The sequence below is a fragment of the Hyla sarda genome, chromosome 2 (assembly GCF_029499605.1).
Source record: "Hyla sarda isolate aHylSar1 chromosome 2, aHylSar1.hap1, whole genome shotgun sequence".
Lineage (NCBI taxonomy): Eukaryota > Metazoa > Chordata > Amphibia > Anura > Hylidae > Hyla > Hyla sarda.
This window is the reverse complement of record NC_079190.1, coordinates 47,656,429-47,673,157: the sequence shown is the minus strand read 5'-3', so window position 1 is coordinate 47,673,157 and position 16,729 is coordinate 47,656,429. Positions and strand designations below refer to the sequence as shown.

Below are 16,729 nucleotides of genomic sequence, written 5' to 3'. Positions count from 1 at the left end.
ACAAGAAAAATCAGATTTAAAGGGGTACTCCTGTGGAAAACTTTTTTTTTTTTTTTTTTTAAATCAACTGGTGCCAGAAAGTTAAACAGATTTGTAAATTACTTCTATTAAAAAATCTTAATCCTTCCAGTACTTTTTAGGGGCTATATACTAAAGAGGAAATGCTTTACTTTTTAGATTTCTCTGATGTCATGACCACAGTGCTCTCTGCTGACCTCTGCTGTCCATTTTTGGAACTGTCCAGAGCAGGAGAAAATCCCCATAGCTAACATATGCTGTTTTGGACAGTTCCTAAAATGGACAGCAGAGGTCAGCAGAGAGCACTGTGGTCATGAGATCAGAGAAATCCAAAAACAAAAGCATTTCCTCTGTAGTATACAGCCCCTAAAATGTATTGGAAGGATTAAGATTTTTTAATAGAAGTAATTTACAAGTCTGTTTAACTTTCTGGCACCAGTTGATTTAAAAAAAAAAAAAAAAAAAAAAAAAAAAATAGTTTTCCACGGGAGTACCCCTTTAAGGCGCTGAAGTGCTTATCCTTTTACATTTTGTGTTTTAAAGTAACCCCAGCTAAAAAGAAAGAATAAGACAACTACGGTCACCAAGAATATGTTCTTCTCTTTGACCCATCGCTTTCCATATTGCAATCCAAATGGCTAAAAAAGATTCCTTTTATATACGCTAATGCCCCTGGAGTCTTTTTTATTATTTCCACCGCAAGGTGATGGCTCGTGTCTTCTGTCACCCCAATCGCCAACCCCCCCCCCATCACCTTTTAGCACCATAAAGACTCATATATTAACCGCACCACAAATCGGTGTGGAGATGCTGATGTGTGTGGGCAGCAGTGCACTTCTTATGTATGTAGTGATTGATGGCTCCGCTCTCGCTGATCTGTTTTCTATAAAGGAGCAGCTGAGCCGCCTTTGTTAGCGTTAACCTTTTGTGAAGTTTATTTTGGGGAATAATGCTACTGGACTCAAGCCAGGAGATTATAGAAGACAATCCGTCCCGAGAACAAGAGGAGGCTGCTCAGCCGCAGAATGCTGCTTTTGTGTATGAGGTGCTTACACGGATAAATCTCTCTCCATCTTCACTCCACACTGGTGATTGTTACTTTTGGGCTGGAAAATAAATGATTATGATGTCATATAGCGCATTCGTTTTCGCATCCTGGTTGGTACAGCATGGAATGGAAAACAGAAATGACCTGAATGGATCAATTGCCAAACTTCTGATGTCTCCTTAAAAATATTAGTGCTTATAATGCTAACTAATAAAAACTTCCACGTGTCTGTAAATGAGAATTGTAAACGCATCATATACTGATGTAAAAACCTAAAGATTATATCGAAATGAGCGGTGCTACGGAAGTGCTGCTTAATTGTCCATTGCTCTTGCCAGATGTTTCTACTCTTTTAGGGTATGTTCACACTACGGAATTCCCGCGGAATTCCGTGGGCGGAATTCCGCGGTGTGAATTTAACATTGGTGTGAATGAGTCTTTGCGAGACCCGTTCACACTGCGGAATTTCAGCGGCGGACAATTCCGCCGCTGAAATTGTTCCTTGCAGAGAAAGAACATGTTCAATCTTTGCGCGGAAGTCCGCGAGTACTGCGTGGCCGTCAATGGTGACGGCGCAGTGCCGCGCGGTCCTACCACCGCCGTCTGCTGCCAGGCTGAATCTCCGCTTGCGGAATTCTGCGAGCGCAGATTCGGTTCACACTCTGTGGTGTGAACAAACCCTTATGCCGATTGCTGAATGACGTGTAGGGCTCCCTTCTAGAGATACGTCAGCAGTTCTATGCATTTTGTACAGTTCTGTACCTTTTAAAACTGCAGAAAATCATGAGACCCCGCTAAGACTTATTTTCTTTTGAATAGGATGGGTTTTTATCAGTCAGTCAGTGCAGGATTAGTGTTATGGCGCTTGCTATTAAAAGAAGTTCTGCAGCAGTTGTATGGAGGATGTGCCCCTTAGTATAAATGATTACTAGGGGGAGATATATCAAAACCTGTACAAAGTTGACCAGTTACCCATAGCAACCAATCAGATCGCTTTTTTCATTTTTAAAGCGTATCTTTCATATCACAGAAAAACTATTGCTTCTATATGTTGCTCACCTGGTCATGTAGATTCTTTACAGGTGTTTTTTTTTGTGTCTGTTCTCTGTATTTGGCTCACAAATCCCCGTCTTGCTGCTCACTCATTTTGGCATCCACTGGTCAGAAAGGGATGTGTCTGTGGCAAGCACTGAACCCGCCCTTCATTCATTATGCATTCACTTCCTCCCTGAGTCTGCTGTGATGTGCTGGGTCTCTTTATCCAATCACTGCAGGCTGCTGTTACCCCCTCCTTTCTGTTTTCATGCTGCAGTCTGATAGGGCAGGAGTGATCACAGAGGAGTACTATTCCCGCCCAAATTTTGTCCCAGTCTGTTCTTTAGCTGGGACAAAGATGCTGCTGCAGCCGGACAGCGTTCTGTTCTGGATCATATGGGGACCCCTAGTGTTTTTATTTATTTATTTATTTTTGCCATAATTTCTAAAGAGAATTTTTTTTAATTTTTTTAATTTGTTCAGAATTTATTTTGGATGGGATATGTCCCTAGTGGGCGGTGCAGTATGAAATATCTTGGACAACTGCATAATTTCATACCAAGTAAAAGGTCTATGGCCCCACATATTAACCTCCATTTCGTAAAAAAATAAACTATGGATACGTTTGGCGCATACGTCGGCAGCCTTCCTCGATGTGTATGCTTCATATGTAATGTGTTCAGCGCCTTACACCTTTTGCTAGTAGCATTACTTTCAGGGAATAGCGATGGCTACACAAAGCTCTTGTAAACCGTCCTTACATTGACATAACAATCAAGTATGTAGCAATGCGGTGTTCTTCGTCTCTCATGAAACCTGCTGGTGGCTAATCCCCCTCTGTCATAGACACTAATACCTCTTTAATGAGGGTACTACAGCCCCCTGCATCTGCTGTTAGAGTGTTCTTGAAAGTAAATTACTCCATTGACCTTTCATCCCATAACCCTAATGCCATTCTTGTTTCACTTGCACTGTTGCCCGCCCTGGCTCCCCTGCTGACCTCCACATAGTCACACGTATAACGGCAGCTGCTCCTTCTCCGCCGACCATGTCCTCTTCATTTAAAATGAGTCCCATTTAAGAGGTACAAGCATTTGGGTGAAGTGACTTGCTCTTTGTGAATGATCATCGATGATGAAAGATCACTGAGTTGTGTGAGGAAAGCACGTGCTGCTGCTGCTGCAGGTTGTTAGGGTGAAGGGGACAATAAAAGTGCAAGTTAAAAAAAATTAATAAATGAATAAAAAATTATATATTTACAATGGAAAAGGAACAGAGGGAGCACTCGCGTTTGGGTGAAATTGCAGGTGATTGTATATTCGTAGACTGTGCGGTGCATACACTTCATGGAGCGGGACGCCAGGGGTCCACGGACCCCTGGCGTCCCGCTCCATGAAGTGTATGCACTGCACCGTCTACAAATAATCGCCTGCAATTTCTCCCAAATGTGAGTGCTCCCTCTGTTTCTCTTCCATTCTATTGTCATGAACTATACCTATTTTCTGAAGAGGTTGTAGCACGGGAAGATTTGTCATAGGGTGGGTCCGCTATTGCAGCCCTGCAGCTGTTGCTAATTCAAGCATTGGGGAGAAGAGTGTATGTATATGTGTATATATATGTATGTGTGTGTGTATGTATATAATGTGTGTGTGTGTGTGTGTGTATATATATACATATATATGTATATGTATGTATATATGTATATAAAATATATTATTCACTTTAGATAGTGTCGTCTATTAAAATATTTAAAGAACAGTAATTAACCCCTTAAGGACGCAGCCCTTTTTCACCTTAAGGACTGAGCCCTTTTTCGTAATTCTGACCACCGTCGCTTTACGAATTAATAACTCGAAAACGCTTTTACCGAATATTGTGATTCTGAGATTGTTTTTTCGTGACCTATTCTACTTTATTTTGGTGGTAAATTTTCGACGTTACTTGCATCCTTTTTTGGTGAAAAATCCCCAAATTTCTTGAAAATTTTGCATTTTTCTAACTTTGAAGCTCTCTACTTGTAAGGAAAATGGATATTCCAAATTAAATTTTTATTCACAAATACAATATGACTACTTTATGTTGGCATCATAAAATGGACATTATTTTTGCTTTTTGGAAAAAATTAGAGGGCTTCAAAGTAGAGCAGCAATTTTGAAAAATGTCATGAAAATTGCAAAATCTGAAGGGACAGATGTTACAGAACTAAAACTCCCAGCATGCCTGGGCAGTCTAGGAATGCTGAGAGTTGTAGTTTGGCAACATCTGGAGGGCTACCGTTTGGGCACCACTGTAACAGTGGTCTCCAAACTGTGACCCTCCAGATGTTGCAAAACTACAACTCTCAGCATGCCCAGGCAGCCTTTTGGAATCGGTTCTGACCAATGGCAGGGGATAGGTGGAGAACGCAGCACTGCGACCTCGCTCTTATCCCTCAGGATGATCAGGGCTGTCCCTGACAGCTTAGATCATCCCTATTTTCCGGGTGTTCGGATCACCAGAGACCCGATCAGCCCGGAATAGCAGAAAATCGCATGTCTGAATTGACATGCGATTTTCTGCGATCGCCGACATGGGGGGGGGGTCTCAGGACCCCTCTGGGCGATGTGCCCGGATGCATACGCCCTACGTCCTTAAGGACTCGGGATGCAGGGCGTATGCATCCGCCCGGCGTCCTTAAAAGGTTAAAGAAATAGTGTAGGAGTTTTATATATAAGTACAACTCCTACACTATTTCTTTAATAAGTGTTCTTCAAATGATCTTTTAATAGATGACACGATCTAAAGTGATCTTTTATATAGTGTCTTCATATCGGTCCAGTGAGTGTGAGGCTGGTTCCTCCCTAAACAGCTGTTTCTGCCTCTGACTGTTCGTTATATTCCTGGATAATATGCTCCATGTCCTGTTGGATTAAAGTCGGCACTTTACCGTAGAATGGTGGAAGGTGAAGACATTTGGGAATGGTTGGCTAGGTTGTAGGCTGAGCTTCAATTCATAAAAGGAGCTTTCAAGTTTATCTTGTTAAATTGTTGGTACAAGCAAGAGAGTGGATTTCAAACTTCATTTTCTGGCTCTGTGGTTCTAAGGGTGGAAGGGTTGTTTTTATCATTTTTATTTATAATTTTTTTTGACTTCGTGTTGGTTGCAGTGCCTAAAAAATGTATATTTCATGTTCTTTTCTGACAGAAGCTTTTTATTGTTGGCGCATTATTGTAGATTAATGCATTTTTCTTAAAGAAGAACTTACAAGACTAACTAATCCCCAATCCATAGTCTCGACCGTTGTGACCCACACGATCTCCGGAACTGGTCTCAGTGAGGAGTGCATGTCGTGCAAGGCACACACTCAATTCATTTCTTTGGGAGCACCGATGATGCCCAAGTGGTGTAGTTGGGTCTTTTCGGCACTACTATAGAAATGAATGGAAGCGCATCGCATCCCATCTGCAACATGCGCTCCTCACTTAGAGCCGGCTCCTGTTCCAGAGATCGCGGGGGGTCCCAGCGGTCAGACCCCTGCGATCAGCTCCTTATCCCCTGTCCTGTGGATAGGGGATAAGTTACTTCTGGCTGGAGTCCTCCTTTAGTTGTGCGGTGGTGTTTTTTCTTTTTGTTTTTTGTTTTTCTTTTATCTCTGATGGATTAATTTTGCTTTCGGATGAAGTTTTGTTTAGCGGAGCAGAACACGTTCTCTTCCCTGGCCCGCTCTCCTCTGCTATTGTAATCACTGCTGCTAGTAAATACTGTAATTTTGGGCAAGGCCGAATTCTTAGTTGTAATATGGCTTTTTGCATGAGCCAAAATTGTGTCAGATCTTGTTTTTGGCTGTGAATTTACATCTGACACATGGAGCCATATTACTGCTGTGAATCCTGCCTTTTCATTTTGATCTTATACAGCCTGCTGGGAATATAATTTGGTTTTCAGTCATAAGTTCCTGCACTGATGATCTGGTATATAGTCTCTAGGTTCTGAAGGGCTGTCGGTGTATTGTTTGTCATGTAGTAGTGATGGAGCGAACACTTGAGCCTGTGTGTCAGGTAATAAGTGCAGCCATGTATCGGGCACAATGGGAGGTATTTATCAAAGGATTTATGTGTTTTTTGTTTTCACGTAACTTTGGCGCAATAATTTGGCGCAGTGTCTTTTTGCGCCAAAGTTTGGCACATCTTCTCCACTGTCATTTTTACAACTTTCTCAAAATCACACGGTCCTGTGTGTGATTTTAACTTTAGTCAGAAAATCATCGAATTTTGTCGCAAATACCTTTTTTTTTTTTCTTTTTTTTTTTTTCTGGGCGCAAATCCCCTCCAAGAAATTTTGCACATGGAAAACACACTTGGCAATGTCAGAAAATGTAAAGGTGTCAAAATACATTAAAAAAAATGTTTTTGGTGAAAGCAGCGACACCTCCAGGGCTGCTCAATACTATCCTGCGACATAGTTGTCTCTGAGGAACCTTCACCCTCCGTTGAGCCAGCATTGGACATGGCCGCACAGGTTCAGGAAAGGTAAGTACTAAAGCAGTGGTCTCCAACCTGCGGACCTCCAGATGTTGCAAAACTACAACTCCCAGCATGACCGGACAGCCAACGGCTGTCCGGGCATGCTGGGAATTGTAGTTTTGCAACATCTGGAGGTCCGCAGGTTGAAGACCACTGCACTAAAGTAACAAAAAAAAAAAACTACCCAAGTTGTAAATAAAATCCATTTCACATGAACCCCACAAAAGAAAATACCTCATGTCGCTTGCTGATATACTGCAGGGGGGACTCCGAAATGGCTGCTCTACAGGGTAAAATACGCGTCCTCTGTGGGGGTAAGTTCTGTGTAAAAGGCGCTGTGAACAGCTGATTTCAGCATTTGCGCCAAAATTACTAACAACTTGCACCAAATGATAAATTTGGCGCATGTCCACGAAAACCAAAGTGAAAAAAAAAAGGGTAAAAAGAAACTTTCAACAGACAAAATTGATAAATACCCCCCTATGAGTGTCTGTCACTCCGCTCTCACTCCCTGCACTGCTGCTTCTGGTGTTTACAGTTGACATTAACCTCTGAATAAGGTTGGAATAGCTGCCATTGTTGTGGACTGGTATTGTCGCTGGAAGGAAGGCGGTGACACACTCGTACTATTCAACTGTGATCTGTTTAGGTATCGGCCGGCAACAGGGATTAAGCTCGGCGCGTGCTTACTAAGATAACAAGAGTTTGTAAGGTCAAGGTACTGACATGAGAGGCATTTATGTGGAGAGATGCACCAGTTGGTGGCACTGGGGCTTGACTCTCAGCTGTTCTAGGAGCCTGCATAAATAGTATCATTGCATCTTTAATCTTCTGCTCTACTGAGGTATTGGGTGTAATTTTTACTATTGGAACTTTCAGACCTAGGTCTTCCAAACTTATTATTAAACATTTATTTTCTAATTGATTATTTTTTTTTATTTTTTATAATTAAATAAAATGTATTTATATTTAAAGTCACAGGGGGAGATTTATCAAAGGATTTAGACTGGTTTTTCTTGTCTAAATTTGTCGCACAGAAAGTCGCAGTCTAAATATGTGCGACTTTTCTGCGACTTTTGCTCTAGAGGATTTTTAGAACATGATGCATGCTAGTCTATTTTAGACGGAAATGCATTGAAAAATGCATTGGTGCTGAATTTATCAAAAGCGACTTTTCAGCGACAAGTCGCATAGGCTGAAAGTACGCCGAAATGTCAGACCATGTTGGAGCAGGTTTAAATATAGACTAAAGCATAGATCAAGAAGGAGAGAAAGCTAGCAGCCATATATAAATTGCACACCACAAATATTCAATATGTTCCAAAAAATATATATATAAATCTTTATTTATCACAAATTTGTGATAAATAAAGATTTATATATATATTTTTTGGAACATATTGAATATTTGTGGTGTGCAATTTATATATGGCTGCTAGCTTTCTCTCTTCTTCTGGGTCTATATTTAGTTGCAGCTTATTGCACCCTATCTTTATTGAGGTGGTGCCCATCAGTTTTTTTTTTTCTATTTATAAAGCATAGATCATGCAGTCTGTGCCCAGAATTTATCAAGAGCCTTGCGCCATTTGATAAATTAGGTGCACAATAGACCAGCCAAACACTCTGTAGTTTGGTCTATATTGATGCGGGACATAGACAACTTTGATAAATATCCCCCACAAAGTTTTAAAATTGGTCTACTAAAATGCTTCAGGTGTATGTTTGCTGTATAAGCTTGATTTGTCCATTCCGTGTGTGTTTCCCTTTCTTCCATACATCCTTTTATCTTTTATTCTTGTTTCCTCCTTTTTATATATCCCGTTTGTATGTGTATATATATATATATATATATATATATATAATAGAATTTCTTTTTCTTTTATTTTTCTGTCATCATTTTTTTTTGTTTTCTTTTTTTTTTTTGTGGTGCAGCGCCCCTCCCTTTTTTTTTTCTTTATTTCCTCCCATTGGCCCCTAATTTCCCCTTCGCGTCCCACCCCCTATATTTTGTCTTAAGTTATAATCTTTTATATTTTATGTTTGTGGTGTGATATTCTGATTTATTTATTTTTTTTTTTTTTCCTCCCTTATTTTTGCTTGTCATCATATGCTTCTTTTTTTTTTTCTGTACAAAGGCTCAGTAATTTTCTTTACTGTCCATTGACTAAGCCTGTGGGTTATATGTAGCCCTGTTTTATGTTGTCTATTGCCAGAACACAGCTCCTTCTACATCTTTTCTAAATCTTTACCTGTTATACATCCTATGTTAACTGGATCTTTTTCTATACTGTAATATAGTCCGCACTAAGGCAGTGATCCATTCTGCATCTTTTCCTCCGTATATGCTTTGTTCTTTTTATATAGCCTTCGTATATCTCTCACCATGTTTCGGAATTGGTTTACTATATGAATGTGTGAATTTTTGGACTGATGTTAAATCAGATAAGGTTACATCTGCATGAAAACCTTCCATATGAAGTGTTTATTATGCTTGAAATTGAACCTTATTCAGCAAGCAGACGTAAAATTGCTTGATAAAATATCCTAGAAAGTGTTGTGTAAAGAACAACCTAAAGGGAATGTGTATATTGAGGTGAGTGCATATAAATGGGTGCGAGGTGGATGTCTTTCAGGTGATGCAGTAAGTGCTGCTGGTGTTAGACGCAGAACGCACACAGAGCTCTGCTGTACAGTAGCAGTGTGTGCCAACACTGTGCCGCCGCTAATGACCGTGCCTGACAGCTCGCTTACAGTGTTTTATTGTTCAGGATTCTTCTGCCAGCGCCTCCTGATAACATGTAAAACACTGATTTGTCCCATATCCACTTTCCCATAGACTTGGCTGCTGTCCCTTAACTTTAAACCTTTCTGGAGTGTTTCATGTTCTGTCTGACACCTATAATTCTTGGACATAATGTAGATTTTATTATCTCTTTGGTAATCTAAAATGCTACGATGGTGCATTTTGGAGTATTGTATATTTATTTGTTTGCAAAAATGTTATGTATGTTGATGCTTTTGTTCTAAGTACATCGTGCGAAAATAAAAATAAATAAATAAACTGGGTACGGGACAGATTTATGGTTTTAGCATTTTTTGGGACTCTTTCAAATTTTGCCAGGGATACCAGGAGCTAGGACTGTGCGGTTGTTTCTGATGAGACGACTTCTTTCAGGGAACATTTACATGTATCACGTCTTCTGTGGATTCTGCTATTCATTGACCTCAATGGCTCTGTAAATTTGCCACTATTGTTTTGCGGACACACTGCGTCAGTGCATAGCCGAATCCACAGCAGATTTACCGACTATGACTACTTAGCGCAAAAGATGTGCAAAAAGAGTAAACTATAGAGAGCACTGTCAGCTACTAGCAATCCTCCTATAATGTAACACTGCAACAGTTCCCAGTTTAATTCAGTGGCCAAAGCTGATAAATTAAATACTACTGACAGGGTGCCAAGTCGATAAAAGGTTTAGGAATAAATGTCCACGTATAAAGAAGAAAGTGCTTGCTTACTCACCGTCCTAGTAGTAGGTATCTTCATGGACCCTCCGTGCAGCAGGGAGACAGTAGATGTGGGCGCTCAGAGGCTAACAGATGTTTTTGCACACAGCCGTGTGCTTCTTCCGGCCTCCTCAGAGGCCGGAAGAAGCACACGGCTGTGTGCGAAAACGGCTATTAAACTCTGAGCGCCCACATCTAATGAGTGCAAGCGAGCACTTTCTTCTTTATACGTGGGCTATATATCAATCTGCTTAGCTTCTCCTACTCTAGAACATACCTGAAGATTGGAATATTTTTTTTTTTTTTTTTAAATAAACTCTAAACACAGGACTGCGTACAAAAAAGGAGGGAGCTGAATCTTTTTCTTTATAAATCTCCAACCTTTTACATTTAGTTCTGCCTCTGGCTCAATTGCATGTGTGATTCAAGCCTAACATTGCTTTCATTTTTCATCATACTGACCTATGACTGTGTTTGGCTGTGTATGTGCAGATCTCTAAGGGTAGTCTTTCTTTGCACATAATCCAGTTTCATGCCTGGTGAAGTATACTTGTGTGAACAGCGTCATTGTGATCTTTTTCTAATTAATGAGCACAGTTGATTGAGTTTTTCAGCCAAGCAAAACAGCTGCTGACCCTGAACCTGCTGCTTTGGTTAGAGGGGGTGGGTGTTAAACTCTTGTATTACTATGAAGGCTGTGGTTTAACATTTGTTAAAATGTTAAGAATTTTTCAAATGTATGATTGATTTATTTTTTTATTGTTTTCCTCTTTGCAGCAAACGTTGGCTTGTTCCATATTAACAGCACTTCTAATAGAATTCTCAAGTTCAAGCAAAACCAGCAACATCGGACTCAGCATGGAATTTCATGGGAACTGCAAAAGAATATTTCAGGTGATGGTCTTGGGCAATGGTTGAACTAAAAATGTTCTTAACTATCGAGGCCTATTAACAGTGCCCTGCAAAGGAAATCATCCCTATAAAGTCAGTGATGGAGATTTTTTTTTCCAACCAGTATTTTGTTGCAAGCCAGTTTGTGAAAGGAGAACATTTCTTAAAGGGGTTATCCAGGAACTTTGATCCACTTTTTTATATATATCAACTGGCTCCAGAAAGTTAAACAGTGCTTATGAGCTTCTGAAGTTGAGTTGTTCCTTTCTGTCTAAGTGCTTTCTGATGACACGTGTCTCGGGAACAGCCCAGTTTAGAAGAGGTTTTCTATGGGGATTTGTTTCTAAACTGGGCGGTTCCCGAGACACGTGTCATCAGAGAGCACTTAGACAGAAAAGAACAACACAACTTCAGAAACTCATTTTTTAATAGAAGTAATTCACATATCTGTTTAACTTTCTGGAGCCAGTTGAGATATATAAAAAAGTTTTTTCCTGGATAACACCTTTAATAAAAATATAAAAATGTTGCTGGAAAACCCCTTTAACCAGTTTAGGGCATCGGGCGTACAAATATGCCCTTGTGTCCTGGTACTTAAGGCCAAAGGGCGTACCTGTACACCCTAAATCTTTAAGTGGGTTTGAAGCTAGTGCAGGAGCTGCGCTCCCTTTTAGAGCAGTGAGTGTCGGCTACTATCAGTTATGCAGGGCAGCGTCGATATAGTCTGGACTTAGCCAGGCTATATCAGTGGATCGCTGATCATACTGTGTAATGCTATGCATAGGCATAGCATTATACAGTAAATGCAATCTAAAGATTGCATATAAAAGTCCCCTTTGGGGACTAAAAAGTGTAAAATAAATAAAAAAATGTTTGTAAAATTTATATAAAACCCTCTCCCCTAATAAAAAATGTAAATCTCCATTATTTTCATATTTTGCTAAAAAAAAAAAAAAAAAAAAAATGTAATAACATATTTGGTATCACCACGAGCGTAATTGTCCAAATTATTTTGAATATAGTATTTATGACCCTGAAAAGTAAACAATGTAAGGGAGAGGCATGGTTTATAAAGAAATTGTATGTTTTATTAATGTCTTTGATAAATATGTAATATAAATTTTTATGTAAGTGAGGAGTATATATGCAAGTAGTGCATTAATAATAATAATAATAATAATAATAATAATAATAATAATAATAATAATAATAATAATAATAATAAAAACACTATATACATTGGGTATGATTTTAATCGCATTGACTAGAGAGGAGCGAATTTACAGTAAATTCGATTCATCACGAACTTCTCGGCTCGGCAGTTGATGACTTATCCTGCATAAATGAGTTCAGCTTTCAGGTGCTCCGGTGGGCTGGAAAAGGTGGATACAGTCCTAGGAGACTCTTTCCTAGGACTGTATCCACCTTTTCCAGCCCACCGGAGCACCTGAAAGCTGAACTCATTTATGCAGGATAAGTCATCAACTGCCGAGCCAAGAAGTTCTTGACGAATCGAATTTACTGTAAGTTCGCTCATCTCTAGCATTGACCTACAGAATAAAGATAATGTTTTTAAATTTTACCATAAAGTGCACTGCGTAAAAAAAACTTTTTATGGTAGAATGAAAGATCTTATTAGAAAGTTATGAATTTTAAAAGGGGAGGAGGAAAAATAAAATGTTGCTATTTCCTTAAGGCAGTGTTTCCCAACCAGGTGCCTCCAGATGTTGTAAAACTACAACTCCCAGCATGCCTGGACAGCTGGCTGTCCAGGCATTCTGGGTGTTGTAGTTTTGCAACACCTGGGGGCACCCTGGTTTGGAAACAATGCCTTAAAGGAGATGTCCGGTGCAGACTATTCTTATTCCATCCTGCCCGGGCTGCAAAAAAAGAGAAAACAAACTTTCACTTACCTTCCTACGTTCCCCCGGAGCTCCGCAACAGCTGATCGGTCGGCCAGGCTGTCTGTTTACTACTTCCCTTAGCCCGGGACGTCACACGGCGCTTTAGCCTATCACTGGCAGAGGCGGGACATCACTGCGACTGGTGATAGGCTGAAGCGCCGTGTGACGTACCGGGCTAATGGAAGAAGGAAGCAAACAGACCGACCGATCAGCTGGACACGTGCACTTCAGCCTGTAGTGGGGTTTTTCCACTTTGATTTTGAGTGTGACTCCATATCCAGACCTCCATGGGTTGATACATTTGATTTCCATTGATAATTTTTGTGTGATTTTGTTGTCCGCACATTCAACTATGTAAAGACGAGAGTATTTCATACGATTAGTTCATTCATTCAGATCTAGGATGTGTTATCTTAGTGTTCACTTTATTTTTTTTGAGCAGTGTATCATGAAAACATAATTCAAATTGTTCCCCTCTTCCCATTTTTTTTAATATAAAAAAAAAAGTAATCTAAAAATGGAAATATTTTGTATCGCCACGTGCCATTTATGCCATTTACTGGGCTGTATAATTGCCGTATATTCAAAGAACCCATGAAGATAGCAACATGTCCGTTTCACCTAATTTGCAAAATAGCTTGATTGATCATGGGGTCTGGGTGCGGTGATCCCACAATCTGTACAATTAAGAGACGGAAGCAATCTGCTTAGCACTGTGCTATAGCATTTCTGCACGTCCACTAGAGCCAGACTGTGCCAAATAGAAATAAATGGGCAGTAGCAGCACAATTATGGTCATCTGGTTCAAGTTGATTACAAGTTGATTACAAAGTTGCTAATAGTAAATGTATTCACAAAAAGACCCTAAAATCATAAGACCTGTCTATTGACACATGCTCTTAAATAGTATGTACTATTTAATTTTGTAACCATTTTACAGACCCCTGACACAATATATTCCTGTTTGAGGGGTTGATGATCAGTCTGTGTGTTCCTCTGCGTAAATTGAAAGATGCAGAGGTCATAGTAGCTTTGTGTTCTAAGAAATGTTTTCGACTTCTGCGTCTTTTACCCGGACACACAATCTCTGTGTTGTCAGACTATTTTAACTGGTGTGGTCCTACTATGCTACACACAGGGCTAACTCAATCTGTCTAAAAATGACCGCCCTAAAATAACTTTGGCCATTGGCCAGAGTTATCTAATTTTTTTAATCCCCCTCCAGCTTGTCTCATTGTTTGTTCTGCACTTGAAGTGCTTCACACCATAAAACGAGCTCAATGTTTGGAGGAAATGCAGAAAATACAGTTATTAAAGTGTCAGAGGGAGAGAACCCAGGGAGGGTAGGTTATGTTCCGCCCAAATATTGGTGTAGTATAAATCAGCTATTATTTTCTGGTTGGGGTGGCCTTTGGGATATGGAGGGAGAGAGGGACATCTCATCTGTTGATTGCCGGGTTGTGTACATAGCTTTAGGTTATATTTACACTTGGCAGAAATACTGCAAAGCAGCTCCATAGCATACTCCTTTAGTTGCAGATCTGTATGTAACATGCCTATTTTGCAACAGATTTTCAGTGATTTCCATGGGTGAAATTTTGCTTGTGGACCTGCTATTAAGAACAGCGCTGGCGGGTCATGTGATTTGGGGGGGGGGGGGGGTGAGAAAATACTGTTCTATACCGTGGAACCGCCGTAAGTTAAAAATAAATACTGTGATACAGATATTTGGTCATACCTCCCAACCCTACCCCAAGCACTAGGTGGTGCCTGGCAGGAATTGGCTAGGAATCCAATAGGGAGTTCACACTGGCCCTATTAGTCTCAGCCAGTGCTCGTGCACAGCCCCTAGAGGACAGAGGAGAAACTGCAGCCATGGCAGCAGCAGGACATGATACAGAACAGGCAGCTTGATCTAAGTAAGAGATATGACACACAGTACGCCGGTGGTTTTCAACCAGCGGCGTTACATAAATCATTTTAATTGTAAACATTTTAGAAAACCTTAAAAACAAGAACAGGAAAAGATCAGAGTAAATTGTAAGATTGAAGAAAGACAAACAAAAGGTGCTTCCTTGTGCAGGATCAACTATGTTGCATGGAGATTCACATAGGGAGAAAACGTGCTCACCTGAAGAGGTTGTGCTAATTCAGGCACAACGCTTACAAAGGCATGCAGGAGTAGGTAAAGCTGCTGCGGCTTCCCAAACCAAAAACATCGGCGTAGAATCAAGATAGGGAAAGGAGAGGGTGAAGCTGGGAAGTGGTTTCCCCACTGCTATATGTCCGGTGGAGTCGGTAAAAACTCTGGCGTTATCGGTAATTGTAGATCCAACTTTATTACGTTCACACAACGTGTTTCTGGGTGTAAACCCTTTCATCAGGCATGATGAAAGGGTTTACACCCAGAAATTGTAAGGTTATCATACAACAGACAAATAACAAAAACAAAGAATAAAGCAATTATTTTGCCTTTATCTGAAATACAGTACTCGTGCACCTCTATAGCAACTCTATTGAGTTTAAGCTGGAGAAAAACAATTAAAAATATTATGCAGTCAATGACTGGCCCCAGACAGAATGTCACAAAAATACACTGCTCAAAAAAAGTAAAAGGAACACTAAGATAACACATCCTAGATCTGAATGAACCAATCGTATGAAATACTTTCGTCTTTACATAGTTGAATGTTCTGACAGCAAAATCACACAAAAATTAGCAATGGAAATCAAATTTATCAACCCATGTCCTTCAAACAAGTCAAAATGAGGCTCAGTAGTGTGCGTTTCCTCCACATGCCCGTATGACCTCCCTATAACGCCTGGGCATGATCCAGATGAGGTGGCCAACTCCTGGACAGTCTGTGGTGCAACGTGGCCTTGGTGGATGGAGCGAGACATGATGTCCCAAATGTGCTCAATCAGATTCTGGTCTGGGGAACGGGAGGGCCAGTCCATAGCATCAATGCCTTCCTCTTGCAGGAACTGCTGACGCACTCCAGCCACATGACATCTAGCATTGTCTTGCATTAGGAGGAACGCAGGGCCAACCGCACCAGCATATGGTCTCACAAGGGGTCTGAGGATCTCATCTCGGTACCTAATAGCAGTCAGGCTACCTCTGGCAAGTATATGGAGGGCTGTGCGGCCCCCAGAAGAAATGCCACCCCACACCATTACTGACCCACCGCCAAATCGGTCATGCTGGAGGATGTTGCAGGCAGCAGAACGTTCTCCATGGTGTCTCCAGACTACCATGTCTGTCACATGTTCTCAGTGTGAACCTGCTTTCATCTATGAAGAGCACAGGGCGCCAGTGGTGAATTTGCTAATCTTGGTGTTCTCTGGCAAATGCCAAACATTCTGGACGGTGTTGGGCTGTAAGCACAACCCCCACCTGTGGACGTCGGGCCCTCATACCACCCTCGTTGAGTCTGTTTCTGTTCGTTTGAGTGGACACATGCACATTTGTGGCCTGCTGGAGGTCATTTTGCAGGGCTCTGGCAGTGCTCCTCCTTGCACAAAGGTGGAGGTAGCGGTCCTGCTGTAGGGTTGTTGCTCCCCTACAGCCTCCTCCACATCTCCTGATGTACTCACCTGTCTCCTGGTAGCGCCTCCATGCTCTGGACAGACACAGCAAACCTTCTTGCCACAGCTCGCATTGATGTGCCATCCTGGATGAGCTGCACTACCTGAGCCACTTGTGTGGGTTGTAGACTCTGTCTCATGATACCACTAGAGTGAAAGCACCGCCAGCATTCAAAAGTGACCAACACATCAGCCAGGAAGCATAGGAACCGAGAAGTGGTCTGTGCTCACAACC

General features: G+C 41.0%; 1 protein-coding gene across 4 annotated transcripts in view; it reads left to right on the top strand.

The window, feature by feature from the left end:
- XPO4 (exportin 4) overlaps nt 1–16,729 on the top strand; it is a 150,166-nt gene that overhangs the window by 64,342 nt on the left and 69,095 nt on the right. For all 4 annotated transcript variants that reach the window (XM_056561726.1, XM_056561727.1, XM_056561724.1 and 1 more), the window contains exon 5: nt 10,889–11,005. In XM_056561726.1, coding sequence (XP_056417701.1) covers nt 10,889–11,005 — 117 coding nt within the window. The remainder of the gene's footprint in view (nt 1–10,888; nt 11,006–16,729) is intronic.